This window comes from Heliangelus exortis, chromosome 2 (genome assembly GCF_036169615.1).
Source record: "Heliangelus exortis chromosome 2, bHelExo1.hap1, whole genome shotgun sequence".
NCBI lineage: Eukaryota > Metazoa > Chordata > Aves > Apodiformes > Trochilidae > Heliangelus > Heliangelus exortis.
In genome coordinates, this window is record NC_092423.1 from 3,795,526 (window position 1) to 3,807,944 (window position 12,419).

Below are 12,419 nucleotides of genomic sequence, written 5' to 3' on the forward strand. Positions count from 1 at the left end.
TTAATACTGCACCTCCACCCCCCTCAGCCAACTTCCACACCAATTAGACTTAAACAGCATGGCAAAACTGAGGAAATTGGGAGAAAAATAATTAAGAAAGAATTAAGAGAACACAATAGATGTTCTCCTGGTAACGCGACACTCTGGCACCGCCGCAAATCCATTGGGTTGCCAAAGAATGTCCCAGGAATTCCCAAATCCCCTTTGAAGCTGGAACATAAAGCAGAGCTCTCCATGGAGGACCTTCCTGGAGCAGCCCCATCATGATGGTGTTTATAGGAAGAAACCAGTGCCCCAGAACTTGATCTGAAGAACGGGACAGGTGAGGATGTGAAGTGGTGGCTGAGCAAGTGCCTCCTCAGTAGCTCTGAAATTCTCTGTGCAATCTTCCTTTTCCTGTTTTCCTTACTCTTTCCCCACTTAAGGCTGGCTCAGGTCTGTTTAGATTCTCCTTTAACTCTTTGAGGGCCTTGGTAGAGTGTGACCACACACAAAGCCCTCTCCTCACATATATTTATGCATTATTGAGATTCCTGTGTCCAGCATTCCCAAACACTGAGATACCTCATACAACAAGAAAAAATCATGGATATAGGGTTAACATAAACACATGGCTGCAGTGAAGTATGATTCTTTGCTAGCATAAGCTTTTTCTGGTAGACTGTGGGACAGCTAGAGGTGATTAGTTTAGAGTAGATGTTGGAAAACATTGACTTGATCCTTCAAGCTTCAGTGTGAAGCAAACCAATAAAAAGCTCCTCCTTGTGCAATGCCAATACACTCTAAAGCTAATTACACCTAAGTCACTGATTACTAAATTTACATACAGGCAGTGTCCCAGAAAGATGGAGAACTTCCTTATAAAAATTCAGTAACACTGGAGGAAAACATGTGTTTTCTACATTTTTTCCAGAGCACCAACAGCAAGGAAGTTTTTCCAAGTGTCCTTTTATCACTTTTGAGCCTTTAATGCTTATGTTGACCTAGAAATACAGGAATCATGTCTACTAAAGGATATATATAAATGTGGAGGGCTTGTTTCAAAGTTGAACATGGATGTGTGGGCATCACAGACACACTGGTCTGATTTTTCCAGGTGCTGATTCCTGTCACCTCCCTGGAAATCAAAGGGAGGATGGGCTCAGTGACCTCTGCTTACAGGGATCTTCCAGGGGATCCTTCCTTCTTGAGGAAACAGAGTGGGAATGGAAAAAATTGGGCATGGGATGGTCAGGTGATTCTGAGCTCAGTCCCTGGTGAATCTTGATGTTTACCCATCCAGGTGTACAAACCTCTTCCCCTGGGGTGCTGTTGGTATCATATCCACAAGCTACAGCATACGGTGCAGGGTACACATCTGTCCAGCCCTGGCTTGTACAATTCCTGCTCACATTCCCTGCAAGAAAAGAGAAAAGGGTGATTTAAAAAGGAAAATTCAGCTTACTGTTGAGCAAATGTCTGCCTCTCGCTGGTTCAAATGCCACAGAACATTTCAGGTAGTACTTGGAGTACAATTCTCACACTGTTAGGAAGTGTTCATATCACACAAAACACATAAATAGGAGGGACCCCTTGGGTCATAGAGTTCAGACCTCAAACCAAGTGTACTTTAATACTGAGGTGTCCAAAAAACATCTCTTCTAATAGTACCACAATGCCAGTTGGAGCTGAACCAATGTTGTTTGAGAGGATTATTTTCCCATTGCCTTTGTTCCTGGAAAATTTTTAATCTAAGCAAAGCAGTGAGGTGTTTGCACCTTTCACCAAAGTGTTGACGTCTTTCACTCTGCTCGTGAAAAGCCAAGAGAGGGAGAGTGGAAGTCCTCATTTCACATGATGCAGGTAAGGTCAGAGGTTGAAAACATCCAGTTTCCAACATTTCCAACCTCGGACTTTGCCTACCAGGTGAACTCTCTTCAAATGTGATTCCTGGGAAATCTATTGCACTCTTGTTTGAGAAATAAACACTTCAAAAATTAACTATGAGGGGAGAAAAACCAGATGCTGACAACCTGCAATGCCTGTTTTGATAAGTATACTCAAAGGCAGGAAGATTTCCCAGACTCTCAAGCAAGATTAGAGCTTAGAACCTCCAATGGGCTAAAAAGAGCCTTTATTAAACAAAACTGACAAAGGTGTGAAGTTCAAACACTTCTTTGTTACTTGGCCCCTCCTTGTGTATCTGGCATTGTAAGGGTGGTGTTTTTTTTTTTTCAATGTAAAGTATTTCTCTCTCTGTAAGCCATCTCTGCCTCCTCTCCCACCTGAGCTGCAAACACCCATTGGTTATGGGCTGTACAGCCATTTATCAAGCAAAAGAAGGAGAGATCAACAATCTGACCAGGATAGGCCTTAAACCTGAAAGTTTCATAGTCTAAAAGGCCAAGACAGATGTTTTTCAGGCAGAAATAAGAAACAAGCAATACATCCAACAGTACCCTGTGGAGTCCCCCAGCACCCACTCTGACAACCATAGCATCAGAGAATCATCATGGTTGGAAATCATCAAGACCATTAAGTCCAAGTTCCTGCACCACCTTCACCAATGAATCATCTTCCAGAGAGCCACATCCACCCTTTTTTGAACATCCCCAGGGACAACAACTCCACCACCTCCCTGGGCAACCTGTTCCAATGCGTCACCACTCTTCTGGGGAAGAAATTTTTCCTAAGATCCAATCTGAACCTCCCCTGGTGCAACTTGAACCCAATTCCTCTTGTCCTATCACTTATCAATTGGGAGAAGAGGCCAACACCTGCCTCACCCCAACCTCCTTCCAGGGAGTTGTAGAAGGCAATAAGGTCTCTCCTCAACCTCCTCTTCTCAAGGATGAAGTTCCAGCTCCTTCAGCCTCTCCTCCTAAGACCTTTTCTCCAGTCCCTACATTCTCCAGCTCACACAAACCACATCCTTGAAGGTTTGAAGATGGCCTTTCTTTTGGTGTCACTCAGCACACCAAACCTGCCACCCCTGTCTGCAAAGCTGATGCCATGAACCAGCATGAACAACCAGGAGAATCATAGAATCATAGAATCCTAGGGGTTGGAAGGGACCTCGAAAGATCATCTAGTCCAACCCCCCCTGCCAGAGCAGGGCCCCCTAGAGTACATCCCCTAGGAACGTGTCCAGGTGGGTTTTGAATGTCTCCAGTGAAGGAGACTCCACAACCCCCCTGGGCAGCCTGTTCCAGGGCTCCGTCACCCTTACAGTAAAAAAATTTTTTCTGATATTCAACTTGAACCTCCTATGCTCCAATTTACACCCATTACCCCTTGTCCTATCACTGGTCACCACTGAGAAAAGCCTAACTCCATCTCCCTGACACTCACCCCTTACATATTTGAAAACATTGATGAGGTCACCTCTCAGTCTCCTTTTCTCCAAACTAAAGAGACCCAGCTCCCTCAGCCTTTCCTCATAAGGGAGATGTTCCACTCCCTTAATCATCTCAGTAGCTCTGCGCTGGACTCTTTCAAGCACTTCCCTGTCCTTCTTGAACTGAGGGGCCCAGAACTGGACACAATACTCCAGGTGTGGCCTCACCAATGCAGAATAGAGGGGGAGGAGAACCTCTCTTGACCTACTAACCACACCCTTTCTAATGCACCCCAGGATGCCATTGGCCTTCTTGGCCACAAGGGCACATTGCTGGCTCATGGTCATCTTCTTGTCTACCAGGACCCCCAGGTCTCTTTCACCTACACTGCTCTCCAGCAGGTCAGCCCCCAACCTATACTGGGACATCGTGTTTCTAAACTGAAGATTACACCAGGGAAACCAGAGAGCTTTGCAAACATTTCCAACAATGGGGTTCTGTGCCCACAGGAATAACACAAATCCTGCAAACAGGAGCAGATCAATGATGCAGATATGAGTCATGGAAATATTCAAGCATCACTTGCAGGAATTGCTGAAGGTTGAGTCAGCTGAACTTCTTCCTCACCTGCCTTGCACTGAAATCAGAGGCTGCTTATCCCCTAGTTTAATTTATTTCTCCAATCCTTGCAACAGGTGGGTTTTAAAACTTAAAACTTGCCCCGTAATTTGCCTTTACAACAGACCTAGACACACAGTTTCTGGTGCTTTTGCTCTAAAAGAAGTTAACTTCAGCACAGGTTGGTGGGGATCTGCTCCCCAGGCTTCTTCTGCAGGGTCACTGCATTTCTTTTCACCAGGGTTCATATCAAGGATCATAAAAGATCTTGTGCAAACAAATCAAGGACATGACTGTTCAGTAAATTTTAATTTTTAATTTTTTTTTTTCCCCCACGTCTTATGTAATTTTTGTTATTTCTTTTTCATCACAATGGATCCCATTATCTGAACTTTTCTGCTTCCTATTTCTTGCTCAAGGCTCCTCCCCTCTGTTTGGGGTTCCCTTTAGTGTTCAGAGGGCTTTTCATTCTTTGCTTCTTGTTCCCAGTGAACTCAGAGGTGCTTCTTTCACCTTAATTTCCTCATCAATCTCCTATTTCTTCTTTTTAAGAGCACTTCCTTGCACCTGTTTGATTCTTTTGTAATTCCTCCCACAGCTCTTAAAATAATTTCCAAAGGTGCCTTGATGCTTTAGAAGAGTGGAAACTGAGGCAGAGGGAAGCACAGTGATACAGAATCACTGGGATTAAATAAAAATAATAAAAATGTTCCTGCTTTTCAGAAATTCATCAAGAAATTCACAGAAAATTTTTTTTTACCCCCTTTTACTGCCCATGTCACTTTTTGATGTGCAAATTCACACACACAGAGGGAAACAAAAAACCTTCCTAATTACTCTGATGTTCTGTACTAGATGTCTGGGGGGGTGCAAAAAGTACAAGGTTAGAAGATTTAGAGTTTTACCACACCACAGTTTTGGTTCAAGTGATGGATGCTGTCTCCTTAGAGCAAACATTTCTAATTCCTGCTATTTTCTAATTGCAGATAAGTTTCTGTACTGAAATTCTACTCTATTATTTCTTATTAATGTATTTTAAATATTAATTTAATTTCTTTAAAATTAACATATATGTGGAACAGTGCTTCACAGGCTTAGTTCTTACTCTGAGTCTTTCAGGTAGCAAACTGAGTATGAAACTAAGATTTTTACATCACAAGGTCAAACTCCAGCTCTGCCACAGACTTCCAGTGAAACTGCAGATTCCTGTGATCTCCCTGGGTCTCACCCACCAATAGTAAGATTTTGGTAATAAATTCTGATCTGCCAGTGGGAAGGTAAAGTGGTCAAAGCACAAGAAGCTTTATATACTGTTTCCCAGAACCATTTCTCATTAATTTGTGTTTCTCACTCCTGTGTGTGACACAAGTTCTCCCCAGAACGATGCACCAATTTTTAAATTACATTAAAGCTGCAAAACATAAATGGCATTATCAGAAAAGACAGAGCTTGTAGCCTTGGAAATGGTATCACATATAATAGTTCACAAGTTTCCTGAAAATTTCCCATTTAATTTCCCATGAAACCTCTCATGGCACAACTTAAAACCATTCCTCTTGTCCTCTCAGTAGTTACTTGGGAAAAAGATCCCAACACCAGCCTCTCTCCACCTTCCCTTCAGGTAGAAGGCAATAAGAACACCCCTGAGCCTTCTCTTTAGGAGATGCTGCTACTGATGCTGCAGTGATATGGTGCTCCCCAGCCCATCCACAGGAACTCTGGCCAAAAGAGGAGGTGAGGCTAAACTCTTTTCTTTGTGGTGCTAATCAACTGAAACCTCTCTTTTTGTGGCTCTCTCAGACTTTTTCTGAGTCCAGAGCAAAGCATCAGAGACACAATGAGAGTGATCTCAGCTCCCCAGCTCTTTCACAGCTCTCCTCCCAGACAAAGGAGTTTAAAGATGAGGTTTTCAAGAGAATATGGTGATGACCTTCCCATAAGGCTCCCTGCCAAGGAGGAGGTGCTGGAGGTACAAAAAGGAGCAAAATAACTACAGAAATGAAAGAGAGGAATAAAGTTAGTTCTCTAGAGGTGGTAAATATAATGGCAATGCTTATAGAGGCTAAAGAAACCAGAGTTACTGCTGGAGACTCAGGATGGGAAAGTAGGCAGTCAGCTTTCCAAAAGTGTCTGAGGTATAAAAGTCACTGCTCACAGAGGGATTTACAAGTGTAAATATGAGGCCAGACCTTTGGCTCATTTATATCAGTGTTTCTGACACTCAATTCTATTCTATTCAACTCTATTCTGCATTGGTGAGGCCACACCTGGAGTATTGTGTCCAGTTCTGGGCCCCTCAGTTCAAGAAGGACAGGGAAGTGCTTGAAAGAGTCCAGCGCAGAGCTACTGAGATGATTAAGGGAGTGGAACATCTCCCTTATGAGGAAAGGCTGAGGGAGCTGGGGCTCTTTAGTTTGGAGAAAAGGAGACTGAGGGGTGACCTCATCAATGTTTTCAAATATGTAAGGGGTGAGTGTCAGGGAGATGGAGTTAGGCTTTTCTCAGTGGTGACCAGTGATAGGACAAGGGGTAATGGGTGTAAATTGGAGCATAGGAGGTTCAAGTTGAATATCAGAAAAAATTTTTTTACTGTAAGGGTGACGGAGCCCTGGAACAGGCTGCCCAGGGGGGTTGTGGAGTCTCCTTCACTGGAGACATTCAAAACCCACCTGGACACGTTCCTAGGGGATGTACTCTAGGGGGCCCTGCTCTGGCAGGGGGGTTGGACTAGATGATCTTTCCAGGCCCCTTCCAACCCCTAAGATTCTATGATTCTATGAATGCACTGCTGAAAGGCAAGGGCTGAAGCCACACACCTGAACAAGAAGTTTTGGGGAAATTCTACCACAGTTTAAAGGCTCAAATGTAGTAAGATGATAATATTTAGGTGACCTTTAAGGTCCCTTCCAACCCAAAACATTCTATGATTCTATGATTAAACCTAGAGCAATTCCAGAGATGAGGAAGATGATCAGAGCAGTACTTTTCCTACAAAGACAGCCTGAGAGTTGCTCAGCCTGGAGAAGACTTTGGGAAGCCCTTAGAGCACCTTCCAGTATCTGAAGGGGCCCCAAGAAAGCTGGGGAGGGACTTTTTACAGGGCATGGAGTGATAGGGAAAGGGGGGAATGGTTTTAAGCTAGAAGAGGGTTGATCTAGATGATGTATTTGGAAGAACTCTTTGCTGTGAGGGTGATGAGACCCTGGCCCAGGTTTCCCAGAAAACTGTGGAGGGTCCATCCTTGGAAGTGTTCAAGACCAGGTTGGATGGAGCTTGGAGTAAGCTGGTCTAGTGGGAGGTGTCCCTGCCCATGGAGGAAGGTTGGAACTAGATGATCTTTTAGGTTCTTTCTAACCCAAACCAGCCTGTGATTCTATGAAACTGTAGGTATATATGTATGTATAATATATGTGGGTCTCATAAAACACAGCTCTTGCCCCCTCTATTCCTCAAAAACCTGCCCACAGTGTGCCAGGGTGATTACTGATCATGTACACAAAGCAGGAGGATAAACTGCACTTCCTCCAAACCTTTTGCATCTCTCTAGCATCATGTCTGCTGCAGGACAAGACTTGGCCATCTGGCCCAGCAGCTGCTCCTGCTTTAAGCAAATGCTTCTTTAGAGTTCACAAAGCCCTCTCTCATTTCCTAATCTGCCCAATTTAATGGCATGTCTCTTATGGAAATGGAATTGATGGTTGTCAGCAATTAGCCAAATGCCCCCATCTTTCCTTCTGATTAGCTGGGGGGGTTGTACAAGGTCAGGTGTGTGGCTCACACCAATCCTAAGCTGCTTTTTCTCATTTGCAGTAAGATTCAGAAGTTGCTCTGGGCAGCAAAGACAGAAGGAAGGATGTTCCTCTTGTGGAAAACAAGTACAATTGGTTAAATTCTGACATAGTATTTGGTTAAAACGCCACATGTTTGCTTTTAGCACTAAAATAAACCAACACAAACCCAGCAAAATTTGAAAACCCCAAACCTGTAACCTTATGATGGAAATCTTTAAGTCTTCCTGGTTTTAAGACAGTTTTGGGATATTCAAATTCTACTATTTTAACTCTATCTTCTGACTCAAGCATTCTCCTCATCCTCTCCCACACCACTCTTAACTTTTTGTAGTTGTATTGACAAATAACAAACTGACAGTGCTGCTACTGACCAGGAGGCAAGGACACTTTTTGTCTTTATCCCAGTGAAGAACTCAATCTTCCTAGGAAGCAGAGCAGATTAAGCAGCTAAATGACTTTAAGGCTTTGCAGATGGTACATCCTGGTGATGTGGAAGTCTCCTCTCCTCTCCTCTCCTCTCCTCTCCTCTCCTCTCCTCTCCTCTCCTCTCCTCTCCTCTCCTCTCCTCTCCTCTCCTCTCCTCTCCTCTCCTCTCCTCTCCTCTCCTCTCCTCTCCTCTCCTCTCCTCTCCTCTCCTCTCCTCTCCTCTCCTCTCCTCTCCTCTCCTCTCCTCTCCTCTCCTCTCCTCTCCTCTCCTCTCCTCTCCTCTCCTCTCCTCCCTCAGATGGAGGTTGAATATGAGCCAGTGTTCCACACACCTAACCAGTGAATATATCTTATTCCTCTCCTCTGAACTTTTCTTACCCCTTTCTAATAATTCTGATGGCTCTTTATACTTCTGGCTTTCACTTATACCTTCCAGGTCTATCAGCCCTACCATTTCTTTAGAATTTATATGAAAACAAACTTCCAAACACTTATTTTAGACCTGCTGAGGGACAGTTTTGTTTAGAGGCCCTTCTCCCATCTGCCATGAAACCAACATGCCTCACATACTTTCTCCACAACACTCAGGATGTTTTTACAGGAGCATTTACCTCTGGCTTACACCTTTCCACATTTTTTGAGATGAAGGAGCACTAATCTGTCCATAGCTTTATTCATCCACTGTTCCACTGATAGTTTTCCTGTTCTCCTTTGGACATGAACCTTCCACTCTCTCCTGAGCATCCTGCTCAGCTGCACCTTCCAGGAGTTCTTTTGGCTTTGACCTTGGTCCCTCTGCTGCCCACACCAATACCCCAAGGGCTGACTCCAAGTTCTTCTTCCTCTGCCTCCAGAATCCTCACAGCCCAGCACAAAGGAACAAATTGCTCTGCAGTGAATATTTATTTTCATCACCGTTCCTTGGGAAAACTGGAGGGATGTTCTACATCAAAACACTGCACACAAAATTTATTAATTTAGGCAGCCTTTCTGGAACAGGAACAAACACCTGCATACCTTTTTTTTTTTAGCAAAACTAATTCAATTTCCTGATCTATAAATGTATTTGGAAATGACGTGGAAGAGCAATGAATCAAAATGACTTTGCAGGTTGGGTTGTGCCAACCAGTAAAGGGCCTGGTAGAGAAATGTCATGATTTATTCATGGCTTATTGGAAGCGAGGAGTTTGTGGAACAAATAGAAAACCAGGACATTTAGGGTCGATTTAGATGACATATTAGGAAGAAATTCTTCTCTATAAGGGTGATGAGACACTGGAACAGGTTGTCCAGAGAAGCTGTGGCTGCCCCATCCCTGGAAATGTTCCAGCCCAGGTTGGATGGGGCTTGGAGCAACCTGGGCTGGTGGGAGGTGTCCCTGCCCGTGGCAGGGGGTTTGGAACCAGATGATCTTTAAGGTCCCTTCCAACCCAAACCATTCTGTGATTCTGTGATTTTCTTTATAAAATGTGTTTGATCTGGGTAGGAGTTAAAGACTGAACAGGTGAACCAGATAAATTCAGAGAGATAATTGTATTCCAAGCAATTTGTTGTCCAACTCTTAGGGCTTTTATCTTCCTTAATTTCTTTTTTGGCCTCTCATCTGTTTCAAATACACCCTTCAGGCTCAGAAACATGCCTGAAAGTTTGTGTCATGGGTGAGGTTTTAGCTTTTTGATCTTAGTGGAAGAAAACCTCTCATTGGCTTTTAATGGGAGCCTGAATTCATACCAAGAGCTATAAGGTCAGTCATTGCCAAGGGGTGTTCACTTTTGTCTCCCTCTTGTCCTTTTCTGTAATAGCTTCTAAAGGAGAGGGGAAGGTCTGCTTTGGGTAGCAATCTATCCCTCTTCTCTGACATCATATTCTGTGGTCAGAAATTGATTTTTTTCAAGCAGAAGCTATTAAAGCAATAGCAATTCTTATAATTTATTTTTCTTGAGATGCTGCTGAGCCCACTGGAATATCTCTAGCTCCATTTTTATTATTGATCTGTTCCACTGTTACTGGGAAACACCTGAGACCATTAGATAGCTACAGCTTGCTTAAACCTGGGAACAACTTGTAAGTCATGAGAAAACATTCCCCAAACTTGCTTTATCTGCCTCAGTCATGGTCTCACAAGATTATTCTTTCAGTCAATTTCTGCTTAGCATTTGATGCCATTTTGTATTTTCAGTCTTTCACAATTTCACAGAATCACCCGGGTTGGAAAAGATCTTTAAGATCCTTGAGTCCATTTCATGTCATAACAGCACCTGTGGCATGGTGTCAGTGACAGACACAGCCCTCAGTTTCTTCATTTCTTCTTTTTTAGAATCACAGAATCACTAAGGTTGGAAAAAAACTCAAAGTTCATCATGTCCAACTCTCAACCCAGCACCACCAGCCAACTCAACCATGTCCCCAAATGCTACATCCACACATTTTTGAACACCTTCTGGGATGGTGACTCCACCACTTCCCTCTAGAACCTTTTCCAATGCCTCACCACTCTTTCCTTAAACAATTTTTCCCTAATATCCAATCTGAACCTCCCCTAGTGCAGTTGAGTCCATTTTTTCTCATTATTTTCCCTGCAGTTATTACATCTCCAGTGCCACGAATTTCTGCCCCTTGGATTTTGGGAAAACCTCCATATTTCCTTATTTTTCTTTCCCTTTCCTGCATGTTAATTCCTCAGGGCAGAGGTCTCAATCCTTAATAAATACAGATAATTCCCCCTTCTTCACAACACGTTCCCTTTAATTAGACACCTTTTGCAAACTCTGTTGGTTTTCTCACACTCCAAGCAAAGCTGACAAGCCCTAGGACAAATTTTTCATTACACCTTTTGATACTGGAATTATTGTAATATCAGGAAATTCTTTTAAAAACCCAAACAACAAAAAACCAGCAACACCAAAAATAAACAAGTCCAGTCCTTCAGAGGAGGGGGGCACATGCATTGTGCAAGCCAACCTCAGAGGTCTAAAGCAAAACCAAACTCCCAATAAGTCATGTATCTTAAAAATAAAGAAAAAGCCACCTATTTTGTCACTTACACCCATAGACATTGCTGGAGCTGGCTAAGCTGAGAGGGGAATTCTTAAATATGACTGCAAAATTAACAATGATCCATAGAAAGGGGTTTTCCAGCACTGTTTTCTGCCTTGGACCTTCTTTTGCCCATGAAAAATGAGACAAATGAACATCAAAACAGGGTTGGAGGCTGCCCTGAAGACCACCAGGAGCAGAAGTGGGACTTGTCCCCTTTCCTGTGACTCCAGGGGGGGCTCTGCAAAATAACTGGCTGAATTCCATGTAATTCTGCCTTTGTGACACCAAAGCACACTTGGACTGAGCCCCTGAGCAGGGCAAGGGCTTTCAGTGACCAAACCTCCATAAAAGATGTGCTCAACTTGCTTTGTTTCCTTTTAAATGAGCATTTTAGTAAAAAAATAGTGAGTCTGGTTCATTTTTGGGTTCTTGATGGTACTGATAATTTCTCCTGCTGGCTGCTGACATCTGATCATCCCTTTCCCCTCATTTTATTAAGTTTTCATTCCAGTTTCAACAGCAATATAGACAAAAGGAGGGGAAAAAAAAGAAAAAAAAGAGGAAAAAGAATGTTGGCTCAAGAGAGATTAAGATGTTTTGCAAGTAAATATGAATCATTTTGTGTGGGGGAGGAGATGAATGAGATTCTGCATTTTTGTTTGGTTTTCATCTACTTGTTAGAGATCTCCTTTGCTTGACCAAAATGCTGGGATCCATCCCACCCAACTTGAGGCATGGAGATGTAGGGAGTCTGCTCCAAAGCAGATTTGGGTTCTCTGTAAAGGCCAAATCAGACATCCAAAGGTCATCTCATCCCTTTCTAAGCAATTCCATGGCATAACCCATGTCCTGGAAATGCTGGAAGGAGAAATCAAGAAATCAGACAAGTTTAGATTAGATGCTCAACATTAGGTGCTCACAACTTAGGGGAAGGAGTTTCATCCCTATGTTTAACTAGCAAAAAAAAAAAAAAAAAAAAAAGCAGAACAGCAGCTCCCTGGAGTCCCTATCCATGACCTATTTACCAATTTCATTTGATTATTTCTGGCTGGAAAGAGCTGCCCAGGGAGGTGGTGGAGTCACCATCCCTGGAAGTATTCAAATGAGGTGTAGACGTGGGACTTCAGGACATGTTCTAAAGGGTGTGGTGGGGTTTATTTTTATTATTTTTTCTTCTCCTGGCTGGATGGTTGGACCATCTTAGAGGTCTTTTCCAATCATGAGGACT

At 43.2% G+C, this 12,419-nt stretch overlaps 1 protein-coding gene across 3 annotated transcripts in view; it reads right to left on the minus strand.

Annotated features, from left to right (window-relative positions):
• The window catches only part of VIPR1 (vasoactive intestinal peptide receptor 1), a 132,214-nt gene that overhangs the window by 38,294 nt on the left and 81,501 nt on the right, over nt 1-12,419 (minus strand). For all 3 annotated transcript variants that reach the window (XR_011724112.1, XM_071734586.1, XM_071734587.1), the window contains exon 4: nt 1,293-1,396. Coding sequence is in view for 2 of the 3 variants with exons in the window: in XM_071734586.1 (XP_071590687.1) it covers nt 1,293-1,396 (104 nt within the window). In the remaining variant the exon portion in view is untranslated. The remainder of the gene's footprint in view (nt 1-1,292; nt 1,397-12,419) is intronic.